Raw genomic sequence first — 19308 nt, 5'->3', positions numbered from 1 at the left:
AAGAAAGATATACAAATATGCTCAAAATAGTGAATTTCCTCTACCTACACTCTTTTTTGTAACAAACAATTTCAAAAGCCTGTAGGTGAGTGTTCTCAAACTCTAAGCCAAATGGAACACAGGTACCATGAGGCTGACTAAGGTCCAGCTAAAGAAGAGCCAGCTTTTCCCAAATCGCAGGGGGAAATGTTAATAAATCTGTAGCATAAAATTTTGAGTTCTCCCGTACCAATTTTTAAAAACTTGTGGTGTTGGATATTGATGGAAATAGTTGGGAATAACTGATTTTCATGGACAGGTATTTATGGTTGAAATTTTACCACAAATATATTACATGCTATAAATTAGTCATAATTTCTTCCAGTAAAATTGCTATGATTGAATTAAATTCATATATAATTTACACTTTGCAAAAGGAGGACCGTGATTTCAGGTGCCCCGTCACCTGCACATATGGGACCTGTGGCTATAGTATGCTGATGTTTGCCTGTGACGAGGTATCCTTGTTGATGTCTTTTTAAAATTTCATGTTATTAATGGAAGCACACCAACAACATTGGCATACACAAAAACAGTAAACTGTTCTTTGTTTAAATCAAGGGCACATGATCTACTGGCTTCCAACAGAAGATTAGTTTGTCTCAGCATCATGAAACCTTTAAAATATAGGTTCTTCTGAGAAATATTTGGAATTGCGGCTGCATTTTTCTGCATCCTTAGGGTGGCCCAGGTGTTCTAACCGGAGGTAAGAGTCCTCACGGTGGCACTGCTCTCAGATGGGGGCTCTCCAGTGCCTCTGAACAATGGCCCCTCAGAGCGGAACACTCAAGAGTGCAATTGTGTTCTGCCCAGCAATTTATTGTTTTCCCTTTTACCTACTGATGTATAATTCTGTCTCATTCTGAAATGTCAAATTGCCATTTCAAACACACGCCATGCTCAATCAGAATTCCAGTTTGTGAAGTCCTCTTTCCTTTCTCAGTTCTCTGATGTCTTTTAAAGAAACCTTTTGTCTTTTTAAAAATTTCTAGCTGTTGTAGCAGGAGTGGTGGCTTTCCATTCCCTACGACATGCTACCCAGAAGCAGGAGTCCCTGAAAGTGCAGAGACACTGAACAGCTCTCCTTTCTAATCCCTCTCATCAGTTAGTGAAAATGAACAAAGCTAGGGGAAAAAAACTTCTTGTCTTTTCAAGTCAGGAACCATTATTTTCTTTTTTAAAATTAGCACAACCTGTTATGTCCCCGTAGAGATACTGGACTCTATCTCCCAATATGGCTTCCTTCCCACGAGGTACAGGGCTCAAGATTCCTGGGGGCCAGGGTCACCACGGTGCAGGCATTAGTGTTCTCCTTGGTCATTCTGCCGACCACGGTTAGCCTAGCACACAAATTCTGCAGGAGCTGCCAGGCTCAGAGACTCATGCCTGGGCTGTCACAGGCCTTTTGGGTACCACAGGGTACAAGTGATTCCTCTCCTCAGAACCCGTAACACTGCAAAGCTGTTTTATTTTATTCTTATCCTTGTTTTATGCTTCATCTAGACTGACAGTCTCTGCTCCTCAGCATTTAATTACAATATTTTCTTCACCTTCTGATTTTCCCACTTTCTCCTCCTCTTCTATGTTCTTTCCTGTTTACATACTTTCTATCCTTGGCTCTTCTTGGCTCTTCTGAGAAATGGAGGCCTTTCATAGACAGCAGAAATAATACTTTTCTAATTATCATCTGTGTCTCAGAGGGAGACAGACCCTCTTCTGGCATATGCTTAGCTGCATATCAAAATAAAAGCCGTGTTAAAGGGTCAAGATGCACGTCTGGAGAGAAAGAGTGGCCTGCAAGTCAGGGGTGTGGAGGAGGTGAATTCTGGAGATAAATGGGGCCTGGAGGAGCTGCGAAGAAGGGGACAGCATCAGCAAGAGCGGGGCTCAGGGAGACACAGACTGTGCCCACGATGTGGGGACGAGTGGGTCCCACATTTGGGAGACAGGAATGGCCCGGACCACAGAGGGCCTGGAAAGACAGCATGGACCATGCGGGCGCATCCTGCAGGCAGTGGGGGAACTTTGGAAGGTCACTGTGGAGTCAGAGAGGCCAGGGAAACACAAGGCAGCGTTCTCAGATGAAAACTGCACCTTAACTCTTACTAAAAAAAAAAAAAAAAATCCCTTCCAAGTTATCATACAAATCTGGACACTCTTATCTGTCTTTACCATCTTGAAGTTTTAGTTTCCTGTCTGCCTTTGAGGATTTCAAAAGGCAAATGGGAGCAGTGCTTCAGCCCGGGGCTCAGCCACCGTGTTCTGTACAGAGCCCGGCAGTTAAAGTTTGAGACTCTCTGGGCCCCGCAGTCTCTGTCACAACCACACAGCTCTGCCTCTACAGTGGAAGAAACCACAGACAACACACAAGAGAATAAGTATGGCTGTGTTCCACAGGCCTTATTTACAAAATGGGTGGCCAGTTGAAATTGGCCTCGGGACTGTATTTGCTGATGCTAGCCTGTGAGGATTCATTCACAATAATAATTCCTCTTATGTGAATTAAGTTGTATTTTGGGGACTGTTTGTTTCTGAGATGAGGCTCCTGAAGGTAGGTCACAAAGGTGTGAGTAAAGAAAAGCATATGGTTATGTCAGCACGGGGGAGTTCTGACTGCCCTTAGCAGCCACTGCCTGGACACAGTAACCCGTAACCCTGTGATGGCGACCAGGTCCCCATGGATGGCTAACTGGGAAGATGTGTCCTGCCCAGCCCAGAGTTACCTCGGCTCATTCGGCTGCGGGTGCGGACACCCAGCACCGGGGTGGCGTCCTCCATGGCAGGGGATGAGGTTTTCAGCACAGCCTTCATGTTCTCGTGCTCAGCGGCGTCTTCGGCATAGCTCAGGCCCTGGGGTGGGCTCGAAGGTGCCGGAGGACTGCCGGAGAATTTGCCAGACTGCAAGACCAAAGAGGAGGTGATGGCGTGAGCTGCCTTTCCGCAAGCCAACTCAAGCTTATAAAATGTTTAGTAGAGGAAAACCTTTGTTTCTCTGTCTCTCTTTGCCTTTTTGGTTTGTGTGCGTTATGCAGACACATTCTTGATGGCAGTCACAGATGGTTGTGGATGAACTAATGGCAAAACATCTGTATACACAGGAAGTTCTTTATCGGAAAGAAAAGCTCTGGTTCCAGGACCACACCCTCCCCCCCATTGCAGTGGGTCTCTTTGCTCACTGTGAATTCCCTCAGTGGGCGCTTACAAGGGGCGACTAAAATCAACTCTGGAATAAACTCAGTAACCAAATCCATGTCTAACACCAAAGCTCTGATATGAGTATCAAAATATGCCCTGTTAATTAAATATATTGAGCTAAATTTAATTTGCTTTTTACACTTAGTATCAGAAAGCTGTTAAAATTTTCTATATATCACTTATGGTGGTAGAATTTTAAAAGTGGGATTCAGTCACAGAATTATACAAAGTTAAGAGTTGGGGAGAGTTTTTTTCCAGAACTAGCCCCACCTCACTTTACCAAGAAGGAAACTGAGGCCCTCCAAGAGTAGGTGACTAGCCGAAGGCCTCAAGAGGGTTTGTTTCAGAGTGTGACTCAGAAATTCATGCTGAGACTGCGTTTGGCAACACTTACTACTCGTGGTGTCAAAAATTTAGTTGTTTTCACAAGCATTACATGCACACACTATTCTCTAATTCCAGCTGAACTGAGTCAGGACATAGATGTTTTACAAGAGGTATGCTAGGACAGCGGGCCATACGCACACAGTGTCCAACATCTGGATGGAACATAAACAGTCTGTTAGATTTATGTTTGCAGAGAGGAGCTCCAGAGACTCCGGGCTTCCTCTCTTCATCCACTGTCATGGCCATGGCAACAGAGTCTGGGATACATCTGTGGCTTGTACGTGTGCAGTGCTTCTTCCTCAGCTCCCAGGGCCAATCAGCCCAGACCTGGCCTCTGGTTCTGACATCTGCACCAGGACCAGGAGGAGGAACCCCTGTCATCCCGCCTCTCGCTCACTGATCCCACCTGATCTGGTGGATGCCAATTGAGGAAATGGGCACAAGTCAGAGGCTGCCCACGGCTGGTGACTGCTTTTCTGGCCTGGCTCTCAGCTGCTGCCCTACTTCCTCTTTCGTTTTAGGGCTCTTTTTGTGGTTAGTCTAGAATCCAATTCATACTTGTGTTGCCAAAAGGCTCAGACAGGGCTGGTGGGAAAATTCTCTGCCTACTTTTCTAGTGGTAGGGAAAGGCCCACTGAAGCTGCCACTCTTGACAGGGTCTGGGACTCGGGGACAGCTTGGAAAATGCAGTTAACCCTTCAGTCCCTGGCACACACAGCATGACAAGAAGGTAAGGAGGTTAGTAACCACACAGAAACCAACCAGAAAATGTCCATGCATGATTTAAATCACTGAACGGTGCTTATGTTAGGTTAGACTCTACAGCACGCCTAGGAAGGTCAAACATGGCATTCTTCATGTTTATAAAGAGTCGTACCTCAACTTCATCCTCTTCGTCAGTCTACCCGAGAGGACAGGAAAGGATGGAAAAGACAGAAGGGGTTCTTAGAAGGCACGGAAATCAGCAAAGATGAGATAATCTCCGTGTCATGTCAAATTCCAAACAAAGAAATTGACCCCAACAATGGGGGCACATCCCCTGGATTTGGGAGATACCAGGCCCTGCCTGTGGAGCCCTCCTGACCTCGTCTGGAAACTTCCCAGGTGTGTGAGCCACAGGCTCCCTCCTGACCAGAATCAGAAGGGATTTGCTGGGCCCCAGGCCAACCTCCTGAGGCTGCCCATGAGGCTGACGGGCAGCTTACCTGGTTCCCTGACTACTGTGGACTCCCTCCCAGCTCTGTGCACTGTCACGCAGCTGGCCACATTCTGTGGAACCCAGTGCCACCAGCCCGCCACCAGGGCCACAGTGAGTGGACTTTCCACCTGCCTAGCCCCACCTATCAGCTGCCATCTCTCCTCTCATCCTGTGTGCTGGGCACTGCCCTCTCCTGCAACATGAACTGCTGGGTCTGGTCCTCCAAGAATATTCCATACCCAGGTCAGACAGAACAAGAGGAACAACTGCCCGTGCAGGATGGATCGTATTCCTCTCTCCTCAGAAACATGACATTAAGTTCTCTTTAAAATCTTACCTATTCCTCATGGAGGCTGTCAGAACGGACATGCCATACTTTTCATTCTCACTAGGTAAACTTTCTCAAGTAACTTCAAATAAAATACCTCTTTTCTTAAAAAAAAAAAGTGAGGGTAAAGTCATATCAACCTCTTAAATTGAGTACACCCTCAATTTAACTTGTGTTTGTTTCCATTGAGGTGGCAGGGTTAGGCCAGCAAATCAGACACAAGGTTTCTGAGAACTGACTAAACTTCTGGAAGCTGAAATGACACAATGCTTCCAGTTCATCACATTCCACTCTGCCCCAGCCAAATGGCATCGTGACAAGAGATGACAGTCCTGCTGTGCTGGTGTTTTTTTTCTTCTTCTTAATCTTAGAGCTCATTTATTTAACTAGGATTTTGGGCTTCCCCCCACGCGGCATCACCGGTGCCCCTGGGGTAAGAGTCCTGGGGTGGAAGGCCTGGGCTCTCACAGCCCATCGGGAGCAGAGTGACAGCAGACAGGGCCACTGCCTTGTGCTGCGTAGTCGGGGCCACATTTTTGTTTAGCCCCAGTTTGGGATACACGGATGAGGAATTTGTTTCTCACTGATCCTTCCCTGGGAGAACTCCTGGGCCTTAAGGAAGGCTTTCTGCATATTCAGAAACAGAGAAAGAAGAGGAGAGACCCGCACATATGAGCAGATGTGGGGCTGACTCTGCAAATGTTGGCTCTTTAGATTTAACCCAGACTTCTCTGTCTTAGAATATAATGCTTTTTCTAAAATCACCTCTGTTTAACTGCCACCACTCCCTCTCACCTCATTATTCAGCATCTATATTAGAAGTGTCTTTCTACAAAGTTTCCCCCCAAAATCGCTTCCAGTTCTGACGTTTGGGGACTCTGTGATTCTCACTCTATTGCTTGGCTTTCTTTTCAGTGGTTTAAGTTGTAGATATGTGTTTTCTAACCAGACCATGATCGCCTCAGGATTTAAATTTATCTTTTCTTGTACCCGCATCTTCCTCAGCACCCCACGTCAGGCTGGGCACACTGTGGGCACTTGCTGACTTGACAGTTGGGAAAACGTGAATCTACGCACTTGGCCTTAAGTGACAATACATGAATTTTCCAGCAGATGGCAACCTTTTAACACAAATGCCCACTAACAAAAGGGCCTACTTTGAGGATAAACCCTGAAGAAGTCTGAGCTGTCCAGATTTTAGCGGGAATTTAAATACTCTTTAATCAAACCCTAGAAAAATTTACCCCTGTTTATAAATTGAAAGCGGAATGTTTTCAGAGAAGGACAGAATTTTAAAATTAATGAAATCTGTAAAAAAAAAATCTCAAGAATTTGGCAAGAAATTTTGAAGTGTTTTCATAATTTTAAGCATATTGGACTTGTATTTTCCACCCTCCATTGTGTCTTATTTCCACAAAAATAAGTCTTCCCCTTTTACAATGTTTAAAAATAACACTCTGGAAGGAAACGTGGGACATAGTTTGCTCAAGTGGATTCAGTTCGCGGTCCTCCAGGAAGTGAAAGGTTCTATTGAACCCAGATTCCAGGAGAGGAGAAGGGAGACTCAGCTGATGGCACTGGGTTCAGAACACCAGGCGACTGATAAAAGGGCACCTTCTGCAGAAAAGTGATCTGAGCACTCTCTAAGGGTCCAGAAAATTCCAAGGAAACAGGGGTCTGAGTGGGAGTAGGTGATGAAGGGATTAGTCCCTAGTTCTCCTCAGAATTATCTTAAAATTACTAAGATAATGCATCCAGGTCTCCATGGAAAGGTCAGACCCCTTAGGAATGTGGACAGTAATCATGTGCTCTGTTTCTCCTACAACATGAACACCCATCAGGGCACACAAAATAGGCTCGATGAGGTCTTCTTAATTGATATTATTCCTCTTCCCAAAAATCTGCCTGATTTGAGTTCAGCTGAGACATGCAAAGGGTGCTGGCTTATTCGTTTACCCATTCCATTCCCTGGATCACCAAGAGCCAAGGTGCTTCTCAGATACATATACAAACGCAGTAAGTTTCACAAAGGCACATCGGAAAGAGGCACCAGAGCTGCATATCTCTGTCTCTGACATCTTCACGCATCCCTTCCCCTTCCACTTACGAAGCATCTCCCATCTGAATGCCCACCACACTCATGGCCCAGTGGGCTTGGGGACGCAGTGGGAGAGGTGGGGGAAGAGCCTGGGAGTTGGAGAGACATGTAAGTGTGCAGGGACCCCAAGAGGGTCACCTGCTGGATTCACTGTCCCCTGGGATCTCTTCCCATCCTGATAACTCCTGACTCAAGAGCCCATCTGATTGAGTCTTTGAGCAACCACATCAATTATTTCTCTATTCAGATGCCTTGAAAGGGTGATCCATGTGTCAACTGATTTGGTTACAGAGCACTGTTATGACAATTAAAACCCTGTATTCCCATTTGTCTTCCTGTGATAAGTGGCATTATCTCCCATCACAGAGGCTGAAAATGGAAACAAGCATTTAATGTCATCAGCACCACACCACACACCCAGATGGGTTACAGGTTCCTCCTCCAGCCACACATTCGTGACTTACATATCCTAGTTCCTTGCTCACTACACTGCACATTTAAAAAAAAAAAAGAAAATAAAAAGCACAGTCCCCAAACTGTGGGACATTAAAGAGCTGACTTCATGAAACTTACATCAGTGATCATCTTCCCTCTGGTCTTATTTCTCTCTCTGTGGTTGGCCCGCTTCTGTTTCTGCTGCAAAACCCTTTCCCTGGTGGTGCGATATTCCAGCGCAAATTCGCTAATGATCCTGCAGAACTTGTTTATGTTCACTTCCCGAATTGCATAAGGTGGGTGCCCCATGAAGAGCAAAAAGGAATGGAACCTGCAAGGAAAAACAATAGTGGCAATGACTTCAGTTTTAAGGAACAAAAATCATTTATCTATAAACCTTCAGTAAGAAACCAATCAGCCAAAGACATTGTTCTTCATTCCTGAAGCTTTGAGGTTGAAGGTCTCTTCAGGTGAAAATGAGACCAGAAGTCAAGTTCAACTCACTTTCTCACTGAGAAAGTCTATGTCTAGGTAGCAGGATTTCAGGAGATTAATTACTTTTTTCTTTTTTGCATATCTGTGTTTTAATGCTTCCTAAAATGGATATGCACAACTCTTATAAAAAAAATAAATATGTAGTTTCTAGGTTATATAAAAATTTAATAAGAATTAAAGAAATATGGCTTAAGAATTCCTTTGGAACTTTCCCCAAAGCATACTTGGAAAGGACATGAACATTATGAATTATATGTAAATCGATGGTTTATAAAAAGATGCTTGTAAAGTTTTCTCTGAGTAAATATTTTGAATATTTTCTTGCAATATTGCATACAATCTTAATTTAATTAGAACACACTGGATGAGCAGCACAAAATAAATTCATCTCAGCTATTTAATTTATAAACAAAAAATTATTGAATTTTATTTGCTTAAATTTTTTTGTAAAAGAAATCAAATGAGCAAACAAGTGCCCAATTTTTAGTTATCAGAAAATGAGAAAGAAGATACTATGAGAAAGAATTAAATGTTTATATAGAATAAACAGTATTACATAGAGTATACCACTATTTGCATACAAAAACTTTTGTGTTTAATCCCTCTAATTTGTACAATTAGAATAACGTTTGGTTTACTTTTCAAATGAGGAACATTGTTTTATTCCTTTTGTGAAGAACAATAAAGTAAAGTGTGCAACATGAATTTATGGTAAAGGGGGCTGAAAGATGCTGCTTAAAGCCAAAAATGCTAGCTAGAAGTATAAAGCTCTTAAAAGAAAATATAAATTTTATGACATTGTATTAGGAAATTATTTCTTAACTATGATACCAAAAGCATAGGCAACCAAATAAGAAACAGATAAATTCAACTTCATGAAAATTAAACAGCTTTTGTGCTTCAAAGGATATTATTAAGAGTGAAAATACAACCCACAAAACAGGAGAAAATATTTGCAAATCATATGTCTGATAAGGATTTTGTATCCAGAATATATAAAGAAATCTTACAACTCAACACTAAAATGACAAAAAACAGACACAGGATTTGAATAGACATTTCTCAGAAAAAAAAAAAAGATATGCAAATAGCCAACAGGCGCATGAAAAGATGCTCAACACCATTAGTCATTAGGGGAATGCAAATCAAAACCACAATGAGACACACTTCACTCCCACTAGGATGGCTATAATTAAAAAGACACACAATAACAAGTGTTGATGAGGATGTGCAGAAACTGGAACCTCCATACAGCACTGGTGAGTCCATAAAAGTGGTTTAGCTGCTGTGGACAAGTCTGGCAGTTACTCAAAAGTTAAAATGGAGTTACTATATAGCCTAGCAATTTCTTTCCCATGCATATATCCCAAAGAAATGAATATATGTATCCATGCAAAACCTTCTATACAACTGTTTATAGCAGCATTAACCATAATAGCCAAAAAGTGGGAACAACCCTAATATCCATCAATAGATGAATAAACAATATATGGTCTTACCATATAAGGTCCTGCATAACTGGCCCACTACCTCTCTGACCTTATCTACTATGGCTCCAGCCACACTGGAATCTCCAATTCTCTGAAATGGAATTCTCCTGATTCTAGAACAAACCACCGGAGGGCCTCAGGCCCCATGTATGGTATGTAGGGGACCCCAATGGGACATGGCTAAGCAGAGAGCCTGTAGGAACTGAGGGAAGGGGCAGGGAGGCTACTCCACTCGGGAATCATAGACCCTAACAAGGCATCAGTACCAGCTGTTCCGTATGTTCAAACCATTTACACCACAGCCGGTTGCCTGGACAGCTCTCTCAATCCACGGTCTCTGCTCAAATAGCACATCTTCAGAGAAACCTGCATGTGTGTCCTCATCTCCTCCCCCCAAGGAGGCCCTGGAGTGTGGAAAGGAGAGGTCTGTTGAGAGGCTAGGGTGATGCTGAGGCAAAGGGACTCTTTTCCCATCAGGAGGCTCCCATGAAGAACAGCGGTTCTAGGTCAAAACAGAGCACTGCTGGCAAAGTACAACGGGCAGGCCAGCGAGGTGAGGAAGCAAGGGGGCCTGGACTCATCAGCTCCTATGGGAGCCTATGCAAGGGACTATGGGAAACTCAAAGGGTGCTGAGGGGAGAAATGCAGGATCTGGGGGGATGGGTAGAGCAGAGGGAAAGACCTAATGACTTGTCCCTTCTGCTGCCAATCAAGCAGGAGGTTCTAGAAGAGGCAAAGCAAAATCAATCCTAGCCTGTCCATATGGGAGACTAGTGAGGTTTCTGATGGCTCTATCCATCTGAGAACCTATCTTCTCCCCAACCAGTGAAGAAGGGAGAGAAGACCCCTGACGTCCTCATTTATTGTCCTCATTTAAACCCAGGATCCTATGGTTTAGATGCTGTGCCTTAGCCACCACCGGGACCTCCTCCCTGTTAGCCAGGTCTGTTCTACCTTCCACCTTAACTACAATGAATTCCTAGCTCATACTGGTCATCCCCAAATAGTGAGGAGACAGGGATTCAGATCACATGAGAGCAACAAATCATCCGGGTGTCCGGCTTACCAGGGAGAATTATATATACAAGGTCTGTCCAGAAAAAGTCCAACTATCGTTAATATAACAAGAATGGTTTGCGTGACATCGATGTAACCTGGCAGCCAAGGAGAGTGAACTGGAATACGAATGTGTGAACAATGATGACCTCACTGTACTAGTCAGTGGGGGTGGTAGACACCATTGAGTGAACATGTGTATTGTGTGGCTATCGCACTTAAAATGACTGACTGAGTAGAGCAATGAATCTGCATCAAATTTTGCATGAAGCTTGAACATTCCCCTGCAGAAACTATTGGGATGATTCAGAAGGCCACAGCTATGGGCAACTGGTGACTGGCAGCTTCATCATGACAATGCACTTGCTCATGCATCACATCTTGTGCAGAGCTTTTTGGCGAAACATCAAATCACCCAGGTGACTCAGCCCCCTACAGTCCAGATTTGGTGCCCTGTGACTTCCGGCTTTTCCCACAACTAAAATCACCTTTGAAAGGGAAGAGGTTTCTGATTGTCAGTGAGATTCAGGAAAATATGACAGGGCAACTAATGGTGATTGGGAGAATTATGTGAGGTCCCAAAGTGCCTTCTTTGAAGGATACTGAGGCATCATTGTCCTAGGTACAATGTTTCTTGTATCTCGAATCTTCTTCAATAAATGTCTTTCATAGCACATGGCTGGGTACTTTCCAGACAGGCCTCATATATAACTACACACACGTGTGCATTATACCTTAAGGAATACATGTACCACCAAGTTTTTATCTGTCCAGAATAAAATGGTTACTGTGACCAGGCGTAACAGCTTTACAAGGCTTTCATAAAATCACTCCAGTTTCATGATACTCTAAATGGAAACTATGTGTTTATTTGAGTAGTTTTAAGTGGGAAAATGCTTGTATCATACAAAGTGTGGAGGGCCAGAGCAGCTCACATTCCCTGCCTCCCCTTTGTAACCATGTTAAAAGCATAGTGTGCTTTGATTTCAGTGAGAAATGTGACAAAATCTCGGATGAGGCCCTCCCACTCAGAGGGCAGCTGTGAGGTCTAGATGGAGTACAGTGAGGGCAATTTAGAGTTGAACAACCAAATTCCAAAAGTGCTGAGTAGTGAATAGTTGTCAACCTGGAGGGAAGATTCTGTTCCTTATTCCTTTTCCTAACATTTAAAGATTACTGGCACCCCTACCCCTACACACCCCCCGAACAGTCTGGATCAAGACCCAGGAGGCACAATTACCAAATCAGCAAGCAGCACAAGCTGGGGGAAGGTTTACAGGCAGACAAGCGAGTTAGGTTTTTAAAAATGGTCACAGGGATGTAACATACAGCAAAGGGAATCTAGCCAATAATATTATAATAACTGTGCATGGTGTGGGGTGGGTTCTAGAATTACTGGGTGATCACTTTGTAAGGTACATAAATGTCTAATCACTATGCTGGCCACCTGAAACTAATATAATATTGTATGTCAACTGTATTTGAAAAAAGAAGTTCTATATTCAAGGGAGGTAAAGGAAAGAAGGAGAGAAAGGGAAAGGAGGGAGGGAAGAGAGAAAAGTAGAAGCTATAAAATGTCCATGGATAAATGAAAATACCACACATCTGGTTAACAAGATTATAAAGTGCTCACAGACAGGGGATGCGCTTGAGGAGCAGATCTCTGGGAAAGGCTGTGGTTGGATGGCCTCAAGAGAAGGTTTCCTGACCAGAACTACAGAGAGGCCTGCTTCAGAGGGCCTGCCCTCTGAGCTCCTGCTCCAGGTAGACCACAGCCTGCAGGTCTGCAGAGCTGCACATTTGCTCGCCAAGGTGTAAGGCCCAGGACAGAGCACTCAGACCCCGCAGGTCAGAGTAAGGCACCCACAACTGTCTTCTGCAAGGAAGCAAAGGAAAAGAAAGTTGTGCGGCATGGTAGGAAATGCCCTGGCCTAGGACACTAGAAGACCCAGGCTCCACTTACTAGACCGCCATGGAGCCTAGACCTTGGCCAGCCTTGCTGTGGGCAAGCAAGGCCTGCCACATGGCTTTTGTGTCTTTCAGGGTCCTCTTGGATCCTGTGACTCTAAAGAAGGCTGGTCCAAAGGATGGCACCATGGTGAGGCCCAAGCCTCGACCGGGCAGACTGCAGCACAAGGCAACCACCAGAGACTCAATGAGGAAGGTCTCGGAGGGCAGACGGTAGATCGTATAAAGAAGGATCTTCTCTAACAAGTCAAGCTGCCTCACAAAATGTGTGAGCTTTGTAGGTAGGACTGTCCAAACAGACTCAGGGATTCAGGGGTCAACTTACTGAGATGTTATTGATTCAACCCCTGATCAAGGAGAAATATTGAATGACATCTCTGAGATTCTATCCAACCTTAAGATGCAATGGAATTATACAATATTTGTGTGTGTGTGTGTGTAAGAAAAATTAAGTGCCCATGAAATAAACATGTGCATCAAAGGTGCACTGGCCATATACCAAGAATTTATAGTACAATTTTTGTAAATTTAACCTTCAGATCTTGGTTTGAAGAACATTTTCAACATGTCATTTTACTGGTGTTTCCATATGTTCCTCAACCCGCTTACCTGTTAATTATTCTTCTATGGACAATCTTTAAAATTATAATTCGCTCTGCACAGTCTTTGAGGAACTCTGACATTCGTTGTTTTAAAACTGGTTTCATTTCATGTTTTGCAATTGCCTTGAGGTGATCCCATGAAGCTTTGCATCTTCTCTCCATCTGACATAAATTATCCTGAAGTTGATCAAAGTCAACCTGAAAATCAGAGAGAGAACATTGAAAACGCGCTGAAACCACCAGACCCCAACCTGAACCAGGAAACCAAAGTGCCTCCGGGAAGAAATAAACATCAAAACCAAATTTACATCTTGAAATACAAACACATTTATGGCCTAAAAGTTATCCACATGTGTATCTGTCATTATCTCGGCATCAAATTATTTAGTGATAAAACTGTTCTCCAAATGAACCCAATGCAAGTGTCACCTTTTTTTTTTTTTTTACCACATTTGAAAAGAAATCGTAGGCAAGTCTTTGAAAACTGTAAATTAAAACATGATATCAAGGAACCCTAGTACAAGATGAACTGAGCAGATGTATCATTAAAATTTTCAGAGGACTCTTGTTTTTCAGAGATGATATTTCACTTAACGTTGGAGGAATTCACCATAGTCATACATGGATGGCTCTGATGTGCTGGGGCAAGCTGAGGGACGGCCAGCTTCTCCTCGCAGTCATCTCTTTTACACTGTGTGACGAATTATTTTATTTATCCACCCATTCACTCAGTCAACCAACCCTCACAGAGAAACGGGTGTATGCCAGTCCCCACACCAGGCACAAGGGGCACAAAGATAAATGCTGAATGAAACCCAAGAAGCTTATCCTATAGGCAGATAGGCAGATGTACAGAACCCACCGGTGGGAGGAGGCGGAGGAGGAGGAGGGTGGGTGGGTGGTGTGTGTGTGTGTGTGTGTGTGTGTGTGTGTGTGTGTGTGTGTGTGTGTGTGTGTGTGTGTGTGTGTGTGTGTGTGTGTGGTGTGAGGGCACGTGGTCTTGCCAGAAGATGCAAGCCACATGTGTAAGGAACAGATGTCACACAGCCCTCATGTGCTCTTCAAGGAAGTGGGAAGTCTGGATTGTCCAAAGCAGCTTGAGATGAGGCTTTCTAAAGCAATGCTTTTACAGAATATCTAGACTAGAAATTATGTAAATCAGAGAGTCAGTCATAAAAAATTGCCCTTGAGGGCCTTTCATGAAGATGTGGGATGGGGGAAAAAATTGAGAGGCTAGGAGGGGAGGAAGAAACAGATAAACAGGTGAGCTGAAGGGAGGGCGACTGATGGGACAAAGGTAGGGTGAGACACGTGGGAAAGGCCAGCAGCCAGGAAACCAAAGCCAGGAGGAGAAAGAGGCTGTGTGGAGGTGAGCCTGCGTCACTCAGCCGCCGAGGGGGTCCCGAGAGCAGGGCCTGGGTGGAAGTGCCCCAGGGGACGGGCTGGAGTGGCCAGCCGCACCCTCCAGACAAGAGCAGAGGGGCCAAGTCAACAAAGTTAATCCTGGGAGACAATCTGTCACCAGACAGGATGAAGATGTGCTGAGACAGGGGTGCCCTGGATTTCTTGGGCGCTAAAGAGCCAAACAATGGAGGCAAGTTTTGGCAGAGCTCTGGGATTCAGGTGAGCACGGAGGTTCGTGGGACTTGGAGAAAAATGATTTTCTGGCACCAAAAAAATTCTGGGTCCAGATTAAAAAAGCTCTCACTTTTCCCATGATACTGCAGAGCTGTGAAAAAAAAAAAAAAATCTAGCATTCAGTTGAAACAAAAAGATAGGTAGATCAAGAAAAGAAGGACTGAGTAGTTCAAAGAATAAGTATAGGAAAGGGTCCAGATGACCTGAGACTGACAAGTAAGATCTAGGAGGCTTAGGAGGTTTTGAGCCAATCTTAATAGTTCTAACCGTAACTCTCCATCTCTGTCCTCATTCGTATCCGGTAGCTCCCTTGATACACAATAAAACAACTTCAGTTCAGCTCAGGCACGGACTGAGTAGCCCTGTGCTACCTAACCACGTGACACTTGCCCAGCCAGCACTGCAGTGGACACAGAGCAGGCAGCAGACACGGAGGTGGGAGGTGGTTTTTCAGGGAAGAGAGTCCACTGGGAACCCTGAAGGTGGTGGCAGAAGAAAGTTACCTCACTGCCAATAGAAGCCAGATGGGGAGTCTTTGATGAAAAGCTGTTTGAGGGTTGAGCTTAACATAGGTCTTCTGAGGAGCATTGGAAGGCTACCCTAGCTGGCTGCCCTCCTGGGCTGAGGAGCCAGCACACATGGTCTGAGTCTCCACAATGACTGCATGACCTCAGATTGTTACGAGCTCCACTTCATAGTGGAGAAATTGATGCACAGGGAGGGTAAGGAACTTGTGAGAGGCCACACAGCTGAGAATGGGTAGAACTGGGATTTGAACCCAAATCTCTCTGGCTCCAGAGTCAAAGTTCTCAGCCATCATTCCCTAACCCTAGGTTTGCCCCTAAACATATTCCACCTCTGGGAGAGAGGTGGCCTGGACTTCTGTCGTGCTAAGGACCTAAGGATGGCTCCACATGGGCCACTTTCCATGTGCAGAAAGACGCATGAGCTGCGCTGTGAAGCAAAGTCAAGTCTTCCCAAGTCAGCCTGGAATGCTGTGGGAGAACTAAGGAACACAGCGACCCTGCCCCTCGGGAACTGTGGTGGTGAGGCCCAGAGCGTGCCACACCAGGGGTGGAATGAATGCCGCTAGGGCTGGGGCTTCCTGTAGCTTATTTTCTACCTGTCCACAGAGAAGGGGCCCTCAACACCCACAAAGGCTTTAGAAGTAAAGCCGAGCAATTGTAGCGCATGCCCTCGCAACCTCTTGTTGCAAGTCACAGGGACCTGCGTCAATAGTCATCTTTAGTAATTGCCAAAGTTAATGGGTAGAAGCTATCTGCGGTTTGGGCCTGTATAGCCAAGCTTCAGGCAAGAATATGTTATTTAGTGAATAGTTAATAATAACTAAGCATCCTTTGGAACAGGTCTGATGCTGCGGGGAGCCAGGGGCTGTCACTGGGGTCAGCCCGGGGTCAGGACCCCTAGGCTGGGGCTGTTTTGGTTACAAGCAGGCTCCCTCCTAGGAGAATCCCTGGGGAGGAACAATGGACCATGTGTAAAAAGGGAACTGATTTGTTCTGGAAATAGGACCAAGGTGAATCTAGACAGCCAGACAGACTTTGTCTCACAGAGGGTTACTTAACAAACTGCCTTCTGGCACAGGACAGTGCTCATGGAGGAGCAGGGACCAGAGCAGCCACTGGCAGACCCACGTTGGGGTATGCAGAGGGGCTTTTTGCCTTGCTTAGGATATTGAAGTAATATTTGTAAAGACTTCAGAGCAGTGCCTGTCATGGAGTAAGCATGGTGCAGGCGCCTTTGAAATAGTCTGCTTTCTAGGAAACCCTTTGTAAGTCTTCAGAGCTGGGGGATCACTGGCCATGCCTCCTTCTGCCTTAAGGCAGGTCCACTCTCAGGCTGGCTCAGGGGCCACCTGCTCAGTGTACCTGGCAGTTGTCAGCCTGCTGCTCCTGAGGCAGGTGATGGAGGGTCGCAACGCCTGGGTCCCCCCAAGCCAGTTCTGTGGGAGAGGATAGAGAGAGGACAAGCTCCGGGGCGTGGAGCGGCGGGGGGGGGAGGGCGGAATAGCAAAGTCCCCTTCCCCATTCTTCCCCCTTCTGTCCATCACTCTGTCCTCTTCTCATACTAGATTCCAATGTGTCCCAGAGCTAAAGGTCATTCTGCTTTCAGCTCCTTAGTCTGGGTTGTGTTTCCAGGAGTTTCTACCACACCCTTTGCCCATGAGTTTCCCGTTGCCCCCCAAGACCATCACATCTCCTAGTCTGCTGGGTTTGGGATTCCTCTGGGAGAGTTCAGCCTCAGTGATGCTCCTGAAGTGGGGGCAGCTGGCTGTCCAGCTATTGCAACTCTCTCTTTTCTATAAATCCTATGTTTGTGAAGACTTTCACTCTGCACTAAAGTTAAGAGCTTGCACCTGAGGGGCCAGTGCTATATACCAGTCACAGCCCTATAAACTGTTCACCGTGGAAGACCGCAGGCGTGGTCAATCCGTGGGGAGCAGGGGCCAGGCATACCCTGTTTCCTGGCTTGATACCTCACCGCAAGGTGCTATGGAAGTCTTAGGAGGAGCCAAATGGCATCTTTCTGACATTCCTGCCCACCTACAGCAAGCTGGAGAGTTTTCATGCTTGAAATCCAGCCTGGTGAGTAACACCACTCCACAATGGACACAGCAGTTTGGCCTGGGATGGCAGGCTCGACTCACATACCTCAGTAGGAAAGAATCTGATGGAGAACCAGAGATGGGAAAAGGATCTTAAAAGTCCATTGGAAAAGGCACAAAACGAGTCATATTCACCAATTCTAGAGCAGGGGAGGCAAGCAGCCCTTGCGTGTTTTACTTAATAGAGACGGCACTCCTCAGAGAAGACTGATGAAGACCCAGCTGAGGAAAAGACACAAGCAACACCTCCACGGCCACGCACGTACCTTGGCTGACCTGGTGACGGCCCCAATCTCTGAGTACAGATCAGAGCTGTCTGGGAAGTTTTCCACCACCATGGTGCACACGTGATAAAGAAGTGACTGCTTGTGCACGGTGTCTTTGACTTCTGGAACCTTCTCGAGGTAGCTTAACTCAAACGCTTTGGCCTGTTAGGGAAACATTAAATAAAAGGCAGGAAGAAGAAGTTTTACACAGGTTATTAGAATGGCACAAATGGTTAGAATCGATGCCCTGTTGGAGTAGCCCAGTATTTAGATTTAGCCCCTTTGTGACTGAAGTTTCTGAGGCCACATGCTCTGCCATTCTTAGCTGATCACACATGGATGAGCCACACTGAGAATGAAATGAGCCTCCAGCTCTTTCCCACCATGGCCGCTGGCCACGAGCTGACCCAAGGCCCCACCCCTAGAAATCGAGGTGCAGTGAGGTTGGGTCTCTGTTACCTGGTAGCTATCTACAACATTTTTCTCCCTTTGCCCTATTGCTATTCTGTTTTCTGGCCAAATATGGGCCAATTTTTTTAAAAGTTTGTTTATAATGCTTGCACACATCACACAAAAACAAAAACAGCCTAGAAAATACCTCCAATGTCAATTTTGAGAGTAGCTAAGCTTCAAAGGAAAAGTATGTTTATTTTTCTAAGTTTTCTTATTTATAGCAAGATACAGGTTCGCCCTGGCTGGGTGGCTCAGTTGGCTGGAGGATCGTCCCATGCACCAAAAGGAACTGGGTTCAACCCCCGGTCAAGGCACATACCTAGATTGTTGCTTTGATTCTTGGTTGGGGTGCATATGGGAGACAACTAATCAATGTTTCCCTTTCACATCCATGTTTCTCTCCTCTTTCCTCTATCTTTACAATCAATAAATATATCCTCTAGTGAGGATATACATATAAAATGTGTATATATATAAAAATATATAATACATATAAAATGTATATATAATATATAAATATATATTTTAAATATATAATGTATAAATACATATATTTAAACATATTGTTTAGGAACAAATTTCTTCTAGATTTTCAGCAAAAACTACAAAAGTAGTGCTTCAATTGTGTTTTGGGGGAGCAGAGGTATGACCTCCACCAGCAAGTAAAGGGCAGGAATTTTGGGGCAAGGGAGGTAGGAGGATAAGTCACGTGAAAGACTTACATTAGTTCCATTTAGAAAGTTCCCAATGGCTAAGAGAGTAGACAGGATAAAGCCCAAGGTTTTATTGTTCTCCAACTGGTCTATTCCTTCCTTCAGGTCCAAAAGTGGTTCTGCCACTTCCTTTCAATTAAAAAAAAAATTAGAAGATGATAAAGAATGGTCATTTTGGCTTTCCTTGGTTCTTCTTAATTTTTGTACAAGGTAATAACAAGTGGAGTTCTTCTCATTATAAAGCAATCCCACATGACCTACACATGCTCCTTGTTGTGGAAAAACATTGACAGGCAGCAGGGAGCAAGTCTACTCCCCAAA

At 45.0% G+C, this 19308-nt stretch overlaps 1 protein-coding gene across 6 annotated transcripts in view; it reads right to left on the bottom strand.

Annotated features, from left to right (window-relative positions):
• The window catches only part of FHOD3 (formin homology 2 domain containing 3), a 427145-nt gene that overhangs the window by 13296 nt on the left and 394541 nt on the right, over positions 1-19308 (bottom strand). For 5 of the 6 annotated variants that reach the window (XM_054583546.1, XM_054583549.1, XM_054583551.1 and 2 more), the window contains 6 exons: positions 18997-19116; positions 17822-17983; positions 13299-13489; positions 7819-8011; positions 4499-4522; positions 2763-2937 (listed from right to left, as the gene is read on the bottom strand). In XM_054583546.1, coding sequence (XP_054439521.1) covers positions 2763-2937; positions 4499-4522; positions 7819-8011; positions 13299-13489; positions 17822-17983; positions 18997-19116 — 865 coding nt within the window. The remainder of the gene's footprint in view (positions 1-2762; positions 2938-4498; positions 4523-7818; positions 8012-13298; positions 13490-17821; positions 17984-18996; positions 19117-19308) is intronic. The other variant, XM_054583548.1, reaches the window with a different exon arrangement.

Source organism: Pteronotus mesoamericanus, unplaced genomic scaffold (assembly GCF_021234165.1).
Source record: "Pteronotus mesoamericanus isolate MK-2021 breed Mesoamerican mustached bat unplaced genomic scaffold, CSHL_Meso_final contig_74, whole genome shotgun sequence".
Lineage (NCBI taxonomy): Eukaryota > Metazoa > Chordata > Mammalia > Chiroptera > Mormoopidae > Pteronotus > Pteronotus mesoamericanus.
The sequence above is the reverse complement of the archived record's forward strand: the minus strand, read 5'-3'. Positions and strand labels throughout refer to the sequence as shown.